Source organism: Varanus komodoensis, unplaced genomic scaffold (genome assembly GCF_004798865.1).
Source record: "Varanus komodoensis strain SLA01 unplaced genomic scaffold, ASM479886v1 scaffold17, whole genome shotgun sequence".
Taxonomy (NCBI): Eukaryota; Metazoa; Chordata; class Lepidosauria; order Squamata; family Varanidae; genus Varanus; species Varanus komodoensis.
Window position 1 is genome coordinate 20,399,082 of NW_025335505.1, and position 18,260 is coordinate 20,417,341.

The window sequence follows — 18,260 nt, forward strand, 5'->3', positions numbered from 1 at the left end:
TGTGGCCAGTAAGTGCCGAGGTGGGGGCAGGCATGCGTGCCCACCTTCGCTCAGCCCTAACCCTAACCCTTTGCCACCCCTCTCTGCTCTCTGAAGAAAACAGTACTGGATCTTTCACCCGGAAAGGGAACTCCCCAAAGTCCAAAAACCAAGAGAAGACTAAATTCGGAACTACCATTAATCATCCCCCACTTAATCTGTTGCTCACTTCTTCCCTCTTACCCATAGGGGAAAACCCCTCCCCGCTTTGCCGAACCCCGCGACTTCAGTCGACTAGAGTCGCAAGAGACCTGAAAGCGCGAAGCTTCCCCAGCAGCCACCGCACGGAAGCTGAAAGAGCCCCCGCCAGTGGGAGGTGGTCCCGTAAGGAGGGATGCTGCTGCCCGCCCCGGATCGGGGGCTATCCCGCCCCCCGCCCCCCGCCACGTGTAGTAAAGGAGGGATTGAAGGGACTTTAACTTATGTTTTTCATCTAAAATATCATAATCACCAGGTGATCCAGGTCCGTGGGATCTTATTGTACAACTGGGTTTTGCTTTTTTACACAAACAGCAGGCATCTGATGCCCAATCGATGGTTAATTATTAAGGATGGAGTGCCAAATCCACCCTTAATCTGGTGGAGAAGGGCCTGCATACAGGACAAGAAGAGATCTCACTAAGACTTTTTTCAAGAGTGATAAAGTAGCACGCCACTTTAGACACACTTGGATGCGATTCTCCCCTTCACTCGTGCTTCTGTGCCATCGACTTTAGTGGCGCTTGTTCCTACTCTCTTTGTTCACAGCAGACCGCGGGATGAATCCCACGTGCTCGCCTTCGTCCTCTTTCCGTTCCCAACCCGGAGGAATGCTCAGCATTGCGCGCCCGGATGGGCAGCGCGCACGTGGTGCACGGCCCGGTCTTTGGGAACGCTTCTGCTAAGACGGATCGAGGGAAAAGATAGCATTTCACGGATGCTGCAACGCTAATTATGCCGTGGTTAGAAGCCTCCGGATTCCTTGATGAAGACCAACCCCCTCCCCCGCCAGAAAAGATCCTTGTCTGCAATTCAGTCGGGAGGTCTTGGAGCGCTCGAAGGCTCCCGCGGGCAGCTTAGTTCCCGCAGTGCGATGCAACAGCAGAACCGGTCTCTCCGTCGTTGCGTCGGCTTCACGGCCGCAGCTCCAGAGACCGTCGGAGCCGCTTCAGGTTCGGCTGGCCTGGCGCCACGCACGGGGCGCTGCGAAGCCGAGGTCTGGTGGCGCTCGTCTCCATGCCCCGGAGACTGCAAGCGCCCCGATCCTCCTTGTGCCAAGTCCAGCAGAAGCAAGCACGCTCTCCCCTTCTGACGGTTACAGGGCCGAGAAAAAGAGGCGAGACATCCTAGCACACGCACAAAGCCGGGCGGAAAGGGAAAGGATTGACTTAACAGAAGGCTTGAACGACACCCAAGTCTGGCGTGTTACTCAGGGCCTTCAGAAAAAGTTGTTGCGCCTTCTCCTGTCAAGCGTCCCCGTGCGTTATTTGAGGGGCGGCGTGTGTGTGTGTGTGTGTGTGGGGGGGTTCTTTACAGAGGGAGGAACTGCAGGTTTAAATCTCCTGACTTCTCCGCTCTCGCTTCGCCTTTTTATGGCAGCGTTGCCCCTGCATTTACAAAATTCCACCAATGTTCATAAATCTCAGTTATCGAAGCTTGCTCCTCGGAGTCTGTGAGTAATTTTGCAGAAGAGGATTTTCCTTTCTGCTGCTTTGCCAGTTGATGCTCTTTTCCAAATTTCCACGGCGGGGGAAGCCTGAAGACTGCTTAAAAAAAAAAAAACCCTAATGATTTCAGCATGCGTAGTTTTTGTGTCTCCCTCCACCTCTTCACGGCTTCACCTCCCTTGCTTCTTTTCTGTTCGCTCTTTCAAAAGAAGAGCGCCTTTGCGTGCCCGCCCCCGCCCCATTTCTAACAACCCATCCTCCACACACAGGCGCGCGCGCGCACAGAGAGAGAGAGAGACAGAGAGAGAGAGTTTGAGACTAGACTGCGTTGGGTCGGTGCTCTGGTTTGCAGCAATGGGCGCGCTCGGTAGCCAAGATCTGCTCCTTCAGCAGAATGTGCGTGGAGCGCGGGTCCTCTTGGACGCCTCTCGCCTCCTGAAGCTTCCAGCGCTTTTCGCTGCTGGCTGGCTCCTTCGCCAGGCAGCTGAGAGCAGCTCGAGGACCCGTGACATCACGGGGCTCTGGGCGGGGAGAGGGGCTGGGAGGGGGACGGAGGGAGGGGGGTGTTTTCCAGCTTTAAAAAGGCAGCAGTCGCCGAGCAGCCGTGCGTCAGAGAGAGACTTAGAGGCTCTTCAAACTTTCCTGATCAAAATAAACCCCAGCCCTGAATAAGACACCAGAAGGAGGGAGGGAGAGTGTGTGTGAGTAACTTCCCAAGAGCGCGCTCTCTCTCCTCTCTCTCTCCGCTCTTCTCTTCGGAGCAGGATCGCTTGCTCCTGAAGTACACCCCCTTCCCCCCTCCCCTCTCTCTCCTCCCTCCTCCCGGGTCCCATTCCAAGCTCTTCTCAATGACGTCTCCCTGGGGACAGCTGCTTAAGATCTAGCATTATTCCGTCATAAAAAGCAAACAAACAATCCCCGCCTCTCCTTGCCCCCCACCAAAACAAAAAAACAAAAAAACACTCCCGGCGTTGGCTTTCCAATTTCGTTGGAGACCGGGAAACACCAGCGTCGACTCCACCTTTAATATATTTAGCGACGCGGGTGTAATTGCGGGAGCGGAGCGCGCGGGAGGAGGAGGGTCTTGCTCCTCTGCCTTCACCTCACTTTCTTTCTGCTGAACGGATGCCAAGCGGTGATCCTCTTAATCAAATCCTCTTTGCACCTCGAGATCCAGCCAAGTGGTGAACGAGAAACTTTTGGTGCGTTTCCAGCCATCTCAGCGGCAGCAGCATGAAATCCGCAGAAGAAGGTAAGGAACCAGCTCGCGGCTTCTCTGCTCCCTCCCCCCGGTGCATTTTCTTTGCATTTGACATTTGCTCGTCCTGCTCCTTGAAGACAGGGAGAGCCCCGCCAGGGGAAACCCGGGAAGGCCCCGGGCTTGGAGCTCGTCCGTGCGTGCGTGTGCGTGTGTGTGCGCAAAGGCGGGACGGAGTGGCTGGCCCGGGCTTGGCGCTGGCGGCTGTGATTGGGAGGAGGGAAGCGGTGTCCCCCTGGTGTTTCCCCAAAGCAGCCTTGAGGTTTGCCTGCTGCGACTTCTTGCCAATAGGTGTCTCCTCTTCCTCTCCGATCTTGGCCTTGGGCGCTGGAGATCTTCGAGTCCGGGAAAGGCAGAAGGAGCCCGGGAGAGGCGCGCTCCCCCCCCGCCTTTTCCTTCCCTCTCTTTTAAAGGGACATCGGGGTCCTCCGGGGCGGGGGGCAAACTGTGCGCCGGTGATGCACGGCCGGGCGCCTCGGTTACGCTGGAGGTGGGACGGAGCGAAGCTGATGGAAGCGGCCGGTGAGGAGGGCTGGAGGGTGGGGCAGCCTCTTTCGGAGACCGAAGGAATCCCAGGCCACCGTGGAGTTCTCGAGCGCGCGGCGGCCGCGGTGCGTTGTACGTGTCGAGGCTTCGCAGAGTGCGTGCGGGCGGGCGCAGCCCGGCGCAGCCAGTTACTTTTAACTACCAAACCCCAGCGCTGGATATTGCAGGCTGGATTGTGATGAAATATCATTTGACCCAAAGAGAGTGAGAAAGGGAGAACGAAGCCTCCTGACAAAGCACACCCTATAATTAAAATCGCTTGTAATGTTAATAAAAACCGTCCTCGGGTTTTTAGTATAGGTTTTCTTCTTTAAGGCAAGGGATGATTGGAAGCTCAAAAAGGGCTCCGGGCCTCCCTTTCCCAGAATGGTCTATTTTGCTGGCTAGTTGTGTTGCCCTAAACATCATTCCCACTGATCCGGGCCTCCCCTGGCTGGCCCGTGCTTCTGCCGATCCGTTTCTAAGGAAAGCTTTCTGACCTGAGGATTTAAGTAACTTTGAAAAGGCCTTTCGGGAATGGTGTAGAACGAAGCAGAACAACCTTCTCATACAGGAGCGGTTCGGTGGACTTGATTCAGAAGATTCGAAGCTGTCTGGAAGCTGCAACCTGTTGCCACACACAGGAGATCATTCAGAACAGTTCTATGCTGAGCAACAGGAGAGGCAGAAAGATTCACTTGATGATCTGGGCAATCTTGGTCGCTTATCAGAACCAGCCCACGAAAAGCCAAGACCGCTTCTGCTGACTGAAAGAACTGAGATGATTCTTGCATTCCCTGCCATATTGAAAAAGTCAGAATTGTTGACAGAGGGATATGTTTATGTATAGTAAAGATATGGCAGTATTGACATAGATAGGTGCGTGAATATCCACCGTAAATTACTGTATATAGATAGAGTTGATCACTTAGCACCGTAACTTGGATCTTACAGGGCTTTTTTCTGGATTGTGCCCTAAATCTGCTAGCAGGTGCAGTGAAATTTTTGGCTGCTTGTATGCAACTTCATGCAGCTGTGTAAATTCTAAGATTTGGTGCCTTAACTCTTCAGAGAAGGCTTCTGTTTTGAGACAGTCTTTGCTCTGATAATACGGATGTGTTGTTCTGGATTTATTTCAAAGCGAAAGCTCCCGTGTCTCAAGACACTGTGGGTTTGTTTACATGCAATCCTGACATTCGGCTTCTTCATGGTTTTCCCAGGTGAAATGTTACCTGTGGAATGTAACTGAGATGGAATGTGACAATCCTATGCATGTGCACACAAATGTAAGTCCCATTGAGTTGAATGAAGCTTAGTCTCATGTAAGTGAATCTAACATTGTAGCCTTAGCCTGAAAGCCTAACAGTACCATTCTGGGAGCAAGCACTATTGAACACAATGGGACTTACTTCTTAGTAAATTTGTATAATATTGCACCATGCTGGCTGGGAATGCTAGGGGTCATAGGACCTTTTCCTATCTAAACATAAGTCTCCTTGCATTGGCAACACCACTATTGGATATAGTGCACTGTAGAACCCACCGTTTCTGAGTAGATATGTCCATTATCTGGAATATTTCATCCATCATTAGATCAATTTATTCTACAGGACAGTTATTGGAAAAGCACAGTTGCCTGCACGTGTTGTCTAGTGCCAGTGAATCGGCAAAGGTTCAAACATAGCTTCAGATTAAATTGCAACTTTAGTAACTTCCTTCTCACAGCACTTCAGTGGTTGTGTGGGCAGCCTTTTTAATATCTGAAAAAACAAAAGCATGCAACTGATCCGACTTCAGCAGTTTCATGCATACTTGTAGCAGGCCTCAAGCACATGGAGGCCTGACCAAAATGAAGCACTTCCCCAAAGAAGAAAAGGTCTGGTGGTTTGGCTGTGATGCGGGCCAGTTGGGGGAGGAGCAAACAATTCCAACTCCACACTTCTTGGAAACAGTTGGGGAGACGTTCTTATACGTGTTTGGTGTGGAAAACTGAGCGTAGGTGTAAATGAGAAAGGATCTGCACACTTGCATGCATATCTTTACTTTGTAGAGGCTCCCTTTTTAAGGCTCTTTCCATCTTGATGGGACTTCATGTCCTTTTCTCCTTTGATTTTTATACACCTGCACACTGAGACAGAGTAAAGGTATCAAGAAAATGTCACTCTGTTTTGTCTTAGGTATGCCTAGGCTCCTTCACACCTGATTAAATAACTATTAATATGTAGAGGTGAAAAAATTACTGGAAATTTTGAAGTCACCATGAGAAATAGAACATTTTTTTCCTGGGAAGGAGGATGTTCAGGAAAAAAGGAAAGAACGAAAGAACAAGCATTTTAGTAGTTTGTACAGATCCATGGTTACTTTGTTGCTTTAGGACTGCCTTCCCCAACATGGTGGCGTCTACTCATTTGAGTTTCAGCTCCCATGAGCCTCAAACATCATAGTCTGTGGTCAGGAATGCTGGGCACTGGAAATGTTCAAACATCTGGAGGACACCACACTGGGGAAGGCTGCCTTAGGAACATAAAGTGATCTTTATGTTCCTAAGGTTATATTATGTATAACTGTGTTTGTTCATAAAATAATCATTATATATAAGAACTTACGCAAGTAAACAGGTAAAGAGGGCAGTCTAATGGAGGTGCCCATCATCTCCAAGCTCAGAAGATTATGGGTGTCCATGCAGGTCAGGAGGAGTGCTGAGACAATCAGAGAGATGCTTACCTTTGGCCATTTAGCTGATGAGCTTCAAAGGGAGAGGGAAATAAGCTGGAGCACCTGTCCCAGCCCACTCTCCTCTTCCCTCCATGGCACCCTCTTTAGCTCTTCTCCAAGATCCATCTTATGATCTTGGAGATGTGACTGATAAGATGCTTTCTACACAGGTTATTTTGGGGTGGGAAGGGATATGTGGATGCCCAGTTCGAACACTGGATGTTGTTTTCTAACCTCACAGCTAGGAATCCAAGTGATCCTAGAACCCTACAGATGCTGCCATCACTCTGCTTATAAATGTGTTGTTAGTGTCCAAATAAACTATACTTCTCAGTGCAATATAACAGAAATGATGATGTTACGAGCAAGCCAAGTTATACACAACATATTTTATCTTCCTATTTAATGTCTGACCAGAGAGAATGTCAACATGTAGTTCCTTAAACATCAGAATCATCCTAGGAGCCACAAGCAGGAAGAACTAGAGGCAGAGGAAAACTGGTGTATAGTAAATGTTACTAGTGTAAGAAAGTTTAGGGAAACTCCTACATCTGTTCCTATTTGTGAGGTGAAACTTAGCTTTTCCTTCCGGTTAGATTTTTCTATCAAGCTTTTATTCAGCTGAGAAAGATTCGGTTTAGGGAAGGTAATCCACCATCTTTAATTTAAAAACTTTTCTTCAATCTTATCTGAAAGAGACATTTTATTCATTTCTGTAAGTAATTTCCAGTAATTTCCATTTGTTTGTATGTATGTTTGTTTGTTTTGAAGTAGTAAGGTCAATCTTGCTTGTAGCATAGAAGCTGGGCTGCTGAGTTTCTTTTAGGTAGAAAGGATTTATTTCAGAGGCAGCAGTTTAAAAGTTGTATAGTTTAGGTAGCATTCCCTGGTGGTGTTTATTTAAAATAGTGCCTGTGAGTTCCACAGACTGAAGCCTCAAAGCTAATTAAAAAGGAAAGGAAGGTGGGATAACCAGATTCTGTACCATTGCATCTGGTGACACTCCTGAAAAACAATGAGTTTTCCCTCCTCAGTGTGGGTTTTAGATTATATCTATATTAATTGATTGGTACAGCATGTAACCAGAACAAGCTCAGACACATGACCCTGTAGAGCGAAGCTGAGTGTGACAAGAATGCAGATACTTTTCCATACTATGATATGATGACTGTACTCACTTGACTTGGAACATTCCTAAATGTCTATCAATAGAAAATATAGTAGATCGATAATTTTAATAAGGAATGGAAAAATAGGCAGGGGATCTTACACATAGAATTTTCAAAAATATGTCCATGACTTCATTATTTCCAGACACTTTATATCCCTACATTTTCTAGAAAAGTGTTCTGATGGTTTTTAGAAATCATTTGAAGAGGATGAAGACAGAGTAATAATATAGGGGCACCTTGAATTCATGTCTAAAGAAAATATTTCATAAGTCAAAGCTGCTTAGTTTCTCATGAAAAACAAATGGTCCTTGGGAAAACAGTGGGGGGAAAGGGTTTACTCCAAAAGCTTTTCCAGTTTTTTCTGAGCCTTCACTTCTCTACTAATAAGTTGTCTCCATGTAGAAATCCATCCTGCATTCTGTCATAATCCAAGGCTCTTCCTAAATATCCCCCGTTTCCAAATGTGAGATAGCTCAGGTGACCCAAGAGACTCTTTCTTCTCCCTTGTGACCAAGTGCTCTCCCCAGAAAGCCTTGTTGCTTTTATTATATTTTGCAAGCTCTTCTAAGAGTCTGCAGTCTGAAGACTTGGACAATCCATTGTATGTGAGCATTCTGCTAGAAGGCCATGATTATCTGGAGAACCCTAGCACATGGACATGACATGAAACGGAAAGGCAGGCACAACTTTGCCTTTTCTTATACCAGTGACTTTCATGTAGAAAATATTTAATATGTGAAAGCACGCTGGAAAAGTTTTCATCTGGGTTTAGGGAAGCGTTCCGTGACAAAATTCAACAAGAGAGGAAGTAAAGCAAGCATAAATAATACGAGATTAAATTTATAATTTTACTGACAACCATAAGCTGTTTCGATCAAGACACCCATTCTTATATGTAACTGAACTGGTACCTGTATTTAAAATTGTTCAGGAATTCTGTGGCAGGCTAATTTCAGGAAACATCAGTGGTAATATCAGAAACAATTCTATTGAAAATAAGTCTCATGAAGTTTGCTGAACTTCCACTATAACTTAAAATCAGGAACACCTTGAAATTGCAGATGTTTGCTTGAAATGATTTATGGATTGCTACTGGTAGGTATGTATTTGTTTACGAAAGAGAATGTCTGCTTAACAGACAACATATATTAGTTGCTTTTGAAGTTTTACTACTAGATATTTTTTTCTGGTGAGGAGTATGTTTAATGCCACATCAGCAATGACATATTCTATGTTTAAATATGCTTATTATATGTCCATCCGGTCAAATTTTATTAATATGGTATTATGTAGTATAAATTGACCATGGGTTCTGGGCTCTAACGACACTTCATAAAACAACCCTTTTGTGCCACTTCTGTTTATTTCTATACTGAATTAAATTGAGTTCTGTAATGCACTGTGGTCCCTTATGCTGCTCAGTCTCTCTCTCTCTCTCTCTCTCTCTCTCTCTCTCTCTCTCTCTCTCTCTCACACACACACACACACACACACACACACACACACACACACACAGCTTCTCTGCTCATCCTTTTTGGAGCCAAATTTGGTATGGTATTAAGTATACAGTGGTAATTTTTCTAACCATGATTAGGTTTAACCACAGTTTCCACATAATGGTTCAGGTTAAGTGGTGTGCAGAGTTTTACCAGTGTCCCGTATTCCCAAGTTTTGAGGGTATAAGGCAACATTTTATTCACTGTAGATGCATGGAGAACACAATCCTAACACACTTGGGTTGTGGGTTGGTTCTGGTACGGCAGACTGCGTCCTCTTGATGTGGGTAATAATACAGATGTCCCATTTGTGGTTGCATATTCTCCTCTGTAAATTATCACTTGCTGTACGTCCATCTGTCTTTTCCTTGAGAAGAGCTTCACCATGGTTGTGCACCATGGTTGGTTGCGCACCAGAATCTCAGGAACATTCATGTATTCCTAACCCCACCACTGTGTACTTAAGAGTGCAAAATCTGTCTCTCTCTCTGTGAGTAAAATACTTCTTAGGTTTGATGACATGGTTGATGAGCTGCGTTCAGTTTAGCAGGCTATAAGTTGTACAGACTTTTCCCTCAGGCTTGGGTGGGCCTGAAGCACCCAGACCCAGGCGTATGTGAGAAGTGGTCCATACCTTTGCATGTAGGCTAATGTGGGTTTAACCATTACCCTGAACAGGTTAGAAAAGAACAAAAACAGTCTCTGTGCATGTAGTCAAAATAGCTGGAGAAAAGCCAGATAGAAAGACACACATTAAAATATTATACAAATCGGGCTACGGTGAATACAGAGAACCTATTTTCTGCCAGTCACGTAGCTCCCTAGGCAGAACTTCCCTCTCAGATCCTTGTACAAAAATTTTGACCCTTGACTTCAAGTTTTTTGAACAATATTTGCCACAAAGTTTTTAAAATGATGCAGCAGGAGACTGGAAGGCACAACAACTTTAAAACTCTCCAGTTCTTATGATGTAACTGGTGTCAAAATGGCTGCTGCCATCAGCTCCAGCTCTCTGCTTGTCCTTTCCAGTACTGCTTCTCTCTACACAGGAGAATTTGGTCACTATTATGTTGCTTTCGTTTTGCTACTGTCTTTCTTTCTCTGCCTTCCCACCTCTGATGCTTTCTCTGTAGGAAAACAAGACTCTCTGCACCTAATAGGTTTTCTTACCGTGCTACCACTTGAACAGGCTCAAAGTTGAAACCTTCTCTGTACTTCAGTGCCACAACAGTGTCATTTGTTCTGTGACGGGACACAAGGCTTCCTTTCCCTAATCTCATGCCTTCCAAAGGTGTTATACTGCCACTTCTATCATCCCCAGCCTGCATAGCCATTTGTCATACTGGCTGCAAAGGATGGAAGTTGTAGTCCAATACAATTGAAGGACACCCAGGAAGGAACGAGAGGTTTCTACTTGCAGAAGCCCACTGTGTGGGTTCTGCAGATATTTTCCATGCATCACTATTCTCAGCCCCATCTGACTCTGAAGTCATAAGTTGTTCAGTCATATCTGCATTTCACAGTTCTGCTTGATATATAGGAACCACAAAATACTGTAGTATCTTTTATCTTTTAGGGTTTGCAAAGCTACCATATATAATAACTATTCAAGTTTGATTTCCAGTGCTAAGGTTGGTAAATATGACATTGTGAGGTACGTAGCAATTAACTAAGCCTTAGGAGCAGCATTTCAACCTTTTAGAAGTGGAGAAAGCATGCAAAAATCCAGAAAACTCCCAAATGATTGGTTGCTGGGGAAAGGGGATGAGGACAAAGGAGAGAGTGTAGCCTTCTGGAGAATCCCAGAGGGCTGAATTAGGACCTCAGGTAGGCCAGATTTCACCCCTGAGTCTGAGGCTCTGAACGTTTGCTTTAACTTTTAGAAATAATGTATGATGTTTCCTGGACTGGCATCCAATAAAACTGGGCATTAATAATAGTGTTATTACCATTGCTGTGCTTGGAATGTAACTTTTTCAGGTAAGTGATTCATTGTGGAATATCAGCCCTGTTCTTTCCACTAGGCATTCTAGCTGTGTCCTGTGTTTTAGTTGCAACATTGCTTGGCCCACCTTTGGTTAAGAGTTGACCTAGGCGATTTATGTCTGACATGGCTCGTTTGCATTTTTCTTTACTCATCTTCAGGTTTCTCTCTTGACACCTATCCAGAACTTTCTTTAGCTGTTCATTGTTTTCAGTAGGATGCAGAGTAGGTGACTATCATCTTAGCTTCCCAAAATGCAGTGCCTGACATTGACCATGGGCATTGCATTTTATGCAACCTAAGATACATAATGGATCATAATGGAAATGCAGTGTGCCGGGAAAGTACACTGGTGGGAAGGGGCTGATGGGGGGGGGGGGTCAGCACCACCACCAGATGGTAGATTGAAAATGGCAGATCTATGCCAGGCAAGAGTTCAGAGTAGCACTGTGGGAAGGGCATTGGTGGCACCATGCCAAGGGATGCCAAAACCTGGTTCCAACTGTTACTTCCCCTCCCTTTGGGGCCCACAGTCATTTTCAGCTTAAATTGGTTTGTGCAACAGACTGTGTCCAGAAAAAATATCTCCAAAAGCTTCCTATAGTGGTCCAGATGGTATAGCCAAGATATAAAGCCGCCCCGAGGCTTCGGCAAGGGGCGGCATAGAAATGTAATAATAATAATAATAATAATAATAATAATAATAATAATAATAATAATAAATGTTTTAGAAGTTCTCTGCTCATGGAGCTGTGGGGATCTTCCCATTAGGTTAAATATAGCTTTTGCGTATTTGAAAGATAGAGACCATGGCCACGATTCTGCACAGAACTGGATGTGTGTAAAGCCATAGATTTCAGTGGTTTTAGGTGTAGCTAACTCTTGTTATATTGTAGCCTGTGCCTTCAGGTTTCCAGGTTTCTGATATGAGTGTGCAACTTTTTGAGATCCCGCTTTAGTTACAGCAGGGTAAGCAACTTCAGAAGGTCTGGAGCCATTTGCACCCCCTCCCTGTAGGTCACATCTTCACCCACAGTAGCACCAAAACATAACATCTATATGCTATCCATGGAAATTAGCCTGCTTTCATTTTTTGCACTCCTGAGCTGAAGAGAATGGGCAGGTAATTGTATTAGTCATCCATTAGCTTTCAGATAATGGCAATACATGGGAGGAGAAGGTTGGTTCTTTCTGCACACTTACTGCTTCTGCTTTTAATCAACAACCCATGGTTTGTTGTTGGGTTAACACTGGGTGGTTTAACCCCTAAGCAACAGCTAACAGTAGGACAAAGAAGTCTTACCCACCCACTGTTTTTTTTATTCTTCTTCAGCTTCCTCAAATTCCTCATAAAAATTACCTTGATGATTCTGGATGTTAGCTTGAAAGATGATGCCAAAGATTTCTTACATACCCTGATGATTCAGCCTTGCAAACTTTGAACAAACAGCTGGGAGCAAAAAAGTAATAAAAAGCCAGCAAAGGCAGGGAAGGCTGGTATATTACACAATGTAGTTGCAGTTTGTCTTCCCAGTTGGCTGTGCAGATGTGACTCTTAAATCAATAACAACAACCTCTTTCACTCAAAGCCATCTCCCTCTCTCTGTCTCTCTCTCTCTCTCTCTCACACACACACACAGCCTTGTCTAATATCTTTCTGCTAGTTCATTGTCAAGAAAATTGGGAAGTATATCTGTCCAGAACAAATGAAGACACCACATCTGGGCCAGTGGCTCCCACCAATTCAGGGACAGGTTTTCTGCATTGCCTGGGGGGAAACCAGGAGCAGATGTTTGCCAGAGCTGTGTAAACTATAATAGAAAATGTGTAAGGCAATATAGCACTTTGTTATGGAAAGTAGGGGTGGGGGAGAAGCATAATGGATCTCATGGAAAAAATGGTATTTTCCTGGCACTCTGTGATAGACTTTTCAGCCATCAGCCTGGAAAATGGGATTCCCAGAGTCTATAGAGGAATACCATTTCCATAACTGCTTTTAACAACTATTCCTTTGAAATACAGCCTTGAAGATCTGGGAGCCCTACAGTCCTGGCTTCTGGGACGGTGAGGTCATTTGCATGTTGCAGACTTTAAAATTATCTTGGCAAATGTGAGAGCACTATGGTTCCAAGAAGAGAATTAAAGCCTTGTTTATAACAAACTTTGTGTTTAGTAATGATAAAACTCTGCACATAATGGCTTCTTATATTTTAAAAAAAGGAACCAGTTTAGGATGTAGTCTTTAAGATGCTCCATATGAAATGGCCCCACTAAACTAACTACTGTTGGAGTTTTTTTCTGGAATTATTCCAAAATGAGTAAATAAGTGTACATGTTCTGTATGAGTGAGAGGCTAGTACATTCTGTAATGTGACAATCTAATGCATTGTTTTGGATATGTAGCATCAGCCTCTCTCTTATTAGAATTCCCCTTTCTCATGTGCTTTTTGTAACAGCCAGCACTAGTGGGTGCTGCAGCTGAATATTCTGTAGCAATAACAATGACTACTAATACTACTTACTCTCTTCCTGAAAGACTAGAAAGACTTCTGGAAAAAGGCAGAAACAGAATTTCAAAGTGTTGTATTTTTAGCCCGGTTCACAATACAGTTACCCTTTAAAGTACTTGGCTTCAAGCTAAATTAGTATAATTTTGAAACCATTTCCTTTGGTTTAAATATCTTGTGCATTGTAACCTAGTAGCCCATTCCTAAAACTTGCTATTCTAGCATATTAAACACTGAAATGTCATCATTAGAGGTGTACAATGGAAAACAGCATGATGCTGTGCCAACCAATTTGAAGGCTATCCTCTCATTTGTGGTAGTTTACAGGTGCTTTATGAGATGTCATTGCCCTCCAGGGTTTCTTCCATTTTTTTTCCAACCATTTCCATTGCTTGTTATAGATTGAAGAAATTGTGGTATTATATGAAAATTGTGGTGTGAAAGCCTAGTGTATTTATGCAATTCTGCTATATCACATCACCACCTAGTGGAAGAGAATTGAAACAGATAGAAAGTTAGAGAAAGAAATCAATCTGAAAAACTGTTTGTAAAGGAGCTAGTCTTGATCCAGACAAGAATCCAGAAGCAGATGTCTTGGTAAAGTAGTAGGTTAAAAGCCCAATGTAGCAAATCTCTTAGGTAACAAACTTGACTCATGGGAAGTGGCTGAAGCCCCATCAGTGAGGGTGTTCAAGGATTGGCTAGACATGCACATGGTGGGCATGTCATGAGTGAAGCCGGCTAGAGCTGGGGGTCAGACTAGATGGCCCAGGAGGACCCTTCTGACTCACTGTGTTTCTATGTTTCTATTTAGGAATCTGAGGCTTTGTATCTCCCATTGACTATCATGAGAAATTCAAAAATAGCCATAACATTTCCCTGGTCAGAAATGTATTGCATTTGCAGACACAGTTGTCCCTTAGGAGAGGATTGGGCTTGGAAAAATTCAGAAAAATAAATCCAATGGGTTTTGTGTTATTCACAAGTACATTCTGAACCACTTCTCTCTCTATAGATAGGTAGGTAGGTAGGTAGGTAGATAGATAGATAGATAGATAGAATGTGTGTGTGTGTGTGTATGCACAGAATGAGCTTAAATTTGCAGGCCCAGTTGCTCCTAATTGAAGCAAACCTGTGAAGTGTCAAGTGACTAGGTTAGCTATTTTTGCGCAAGAACAGCCTTCATATTTTAAGCGTATGCAAAAAACCATTCAGTGATCTTCTATGATCATTGGGGATCATTCTTCTGAAAATGGCAGGCATAGAGATTTTAGGATAGCTACAGTGGTTTCTTTAGTACAGAACTCTTTACACTGGGGAAAGGGTGAGGAATTTTTTTTTCAATTTATATCCTGCCTTTTTCCTACAGAGGGCTCAAGGCAGCTTACATCATTCTCCTCCATCTTATCCCCACAACAGCAACCCTGTGAGGTAGGTTGGGCTGAGAGTCCGTGACTGGCCAAAGTCACCCAGTTGGCTCCATGGCCGAGCGGGGACTTGAACCCAGGTCGTCTGAGTCCCAGCCCCATGCTCTTAACCACTACACCACACTGCCTCTCATTTGCATCCCCTTCCTGCTATAATTTTTTTGGGCAATGCCTATGAAAATGGCACTCATCATAGAAGCATCTCCAAGCAAGAAACTTCCAAAGTTTAAGAAGTCTAGGTGCAAAAGCTACAGTTTAAGGCTTTTTTCATAGTGAATCCTGGTGACACTGTAAGAATGTCCACCCGACAGTCCCAGCTTTGCCCTCCCCAAAGCACTGAGACAGGAGTGTCTCCGGTAAACTGAGACCTCTGATTCAAGATGGCCTGTCAGTCACTCAGCTCCCTACCCTGCACCCCAATCTTCTTGTTAAGTACTGAAAGAAATGAAACAAAACTTCTTTGTGGAGATACTATGTGTTTTTCTGCAACCAAAAGGCTAACAAGCTTCCTGTAGGATTCAGCTTTGGTTATGGTTCTTCGAATGGAAGCCCACTTCTCTTTGGCAAACCCCACAAATTGTCTGGAAGGGTTGTCTGATTCAGCTTGGGCTTGGGCTGAATCATAGCCATTGCTTTGGGGACATTGTAAAAACGAAGGTGTTGTCACAAATTGTGATGGACTAAAACCTCAAATATGACCCATCTGATGAATGTAGGGAAATTAATTGAACCATTGAAGACGCTAGACCTTGGTTCAATTGACGTCAGTTGCATCATAGCACAGCTTCCCAGTTGAAGAAGAAATCTGGCATTTCATAGCATATGAGAACAATTTTTAGCAGCAGATAACCCCCATTCCTTTCTTCTGGGGTCTACCAGGTTGGAATCATTTGCAGATCATGTGCAGGCAGCATCATTAGTGCCATGTTTATATACACATGGCTAGAGAACGGGTTTTTTGGTGTGGTCTGGGTCAGCAGTGCTTAGATACAAATACCTTCTCAAAGTCACCAGCCCACATAAAGGGGCAACCACCGTTCTCTTTGGAGATTTCATAATATATCAGTTAGCCAAAAAGATACAAGAAGGTTCCAATCAGTGTGTTCCAGGAGACTGGAAACCTTTGCCAATTACATTGTTGTCTGCCAGTGAAGAGAAATATAAACCCCACCATGACCAAGGTTCCCTGGTGGCTGTTGCACACTTTTCAGCCAGCCCTGCTCCCACTCTTTGCCACTCCTTATCCCTCCAAAGATGTTTATGGGCTACAGTGTGGTATGTTTCACCTAATAGGAGATGTGGCAAGGCTTTCCCTTATTTACTTTGAGCAGGAATTCAAAAACAATGACAACTAAAGTGGAGAAATGATTTTTAAAATGACATATGTAAGTCTTCTTATAAAAAAAAGAGAGAACAACAGTAAGGTTAAGATACCAAAATCAACTGGAACAATCCTAAGCCCTTGAAGATTCAGGTCATACTAGGGGTGAATTCACACAACCACTTTATAAAAGTAAGAATTCAACCAGCGTACACTTTTGAAGTGGCTTAGTGTGCAGAACTTGTCTTCTGAATGTCTAAGAATGAAGAGAAGAGAGAGAAAATAGATGCAGAACAAATTTACAAGCTGTTTTCCAAATTTCCCTAATGGATTTCAAACTTACATGTTCTTTCCTAAGAAAACGATTTACCATAAGTCAAGTGATCAATATACTGGCTTGAATTTCCAGTTCAACAGTTCCGCTCAGATTTACTATTCATAGAAACGTTGTTCTTTCCACATTTCCAGGTGTGTATTTAGTTGATTGCAAAGGCTGACAGGGGCTGACATCATGTATAAAAACACAATGTAAAAAAACTGATTATGTTATCCAGCCTGAGGACAGTGGTACCCATATTAAAAGAATCAAAAATATATCGTGAGTTCGCAAATGTTTGGGTCCAGCGGTTTAGCAGCAAATTGTTTGGGATGAAGAAAGCACTGAGACGTGTTGGCTGGGAATGACGGAGTTACAGCCCAAGACATCTGGAGGGCACCAAGCTGGAAAAGGCTGGATTAGCTATTTACTGCCAGAACTACTTCTTGCAGTATCACTATAGACAGCTGCACGTCACCAGGGGTAGTTCGTAACTGCTGGAAAATGCCTGCAGTTTCAGCCAGTGCTATGGAATAGATGGCTGTGAAGTTAGGAGGACTTACGTCTCTGCTCCATAAAATACAATTGAAATAAGTGCCTTTTGCAAAGCTTGCATTTTCATATTCTTTAAAGGCAGGAAAATGTAGGTAACTTATATTTTCTTCTTTAAATATAAGGAAAAGCAATGAGAAGAGGCTGTAGTTTAATCCCTACAAATGTTGTACTGAAAAATCAGAACTGAAGTTAACATGGGAGTACCATGTGTTGATTTTCAGAAGGGATGACTCAAATGTTAACTTGGAGCTTGAGAGAGCCTCATGTTCTGCTTTTCATGTGCAAAAATGTTTCTGCAAGATATTGCTATAACATAAAACATTTCATGGGAAAAATACGTGATAATAGTTTACATGCCTGACACAAGCTGGATGCGGTATCTCAAACTTCCAGGATTTTCTCCTTCCCTATATGTAACTGGGTAGGTGGACATAAAATAGAAATAATAATATACTTGTCCCTTAGAAGAGATGTTGGTGCAGCAAGATCTAGAAGCAGATTTGACATTCACAGGTCTCTCTTAAATAGAATGTGTACTGGAATTCCCACACATTTGTCTGTTCCTTCAGATATATGTCAGCTCGCAAATGTTTGTCCATCTCTTGGAGCCTTATGGACCAGTTGCTGCCTCCTTGGTAACTTTACAGGATTGCTAAATCAGCAACATCTTTCAAACACATCTTTACTTCACTCATAATTTACTTGTAATAGGCACTAGTTGTAATGGGAGCTAGTACAGCTAAGTAGTTTTAGGCTTTGGGTTTAATGATTTTATGGGGAAATTCTCTTTGGTGATATGATATTTACTTCAGAATGGAATAAGACTTACTGTGTTTGGGGGGATCCTGCTCATTTGGGGGGGGGTCTTTGGTCCCCAAAGTTCTGCCCTGAATGCAGCACTGCTAACATGTGCATTGTACATACATAGTTTTAATCACAACTTGTAAAGCACCTCTAAGAGAGCACACTGATGTAATATTTGAAGACAAGTGGAGCAGGCAATTTCTGGTTGCAAAATTTAGGGTGATAGTTGAAGAATGGAACTGATGTCCAAATCATGAAGTAACCCTTTTGAAAACATCGGGCAGCATCCATCTGTTCCACTCCGTTAATGCAAATGATAAAGTGCTGGCACAAAACAGATTCTGAACAACGGATAAAAGGAGAATACAATTAAAGTTACATTTCTGCAGACATTTGTACATGCTGTGGTTGTGCATTACACTTGTATAACCCACTGTGCATTGCTCTTGTGCTGCTCACTGTGTGACTTCTTCCACAACTGGTTGAGCAATGGAA

General features: G+C 43.9%; 1 protein-coding gene across 1 annotated transcript in view; it reads left to right on the plus strand.

Annotated features, from left to right (window-relative positions):
* Nucleotides 1–2,283: 2,283 nt before the first annotated feature.
* NFATC1 (nuclear factor of activated T cells 1) overlaps nucleotides 2,284–18,260 on the plus strand; it is a 148,285-nt gene continuing 132,308 nt past the window's right edge. The window contains exon 1 of the mRNA XM_044426594.1: nucleotides 2,284–2,937. Within this exon, the coding sequence (XP_044282529.1) occupies nucleotides 2,919–2,937 (19 nt within the window). The 5' untranslated portion in view covers nucleotides 2,284–2,918. The remainder of the gene's footprint in view (nucleotides 2,938–18,260) is intronic.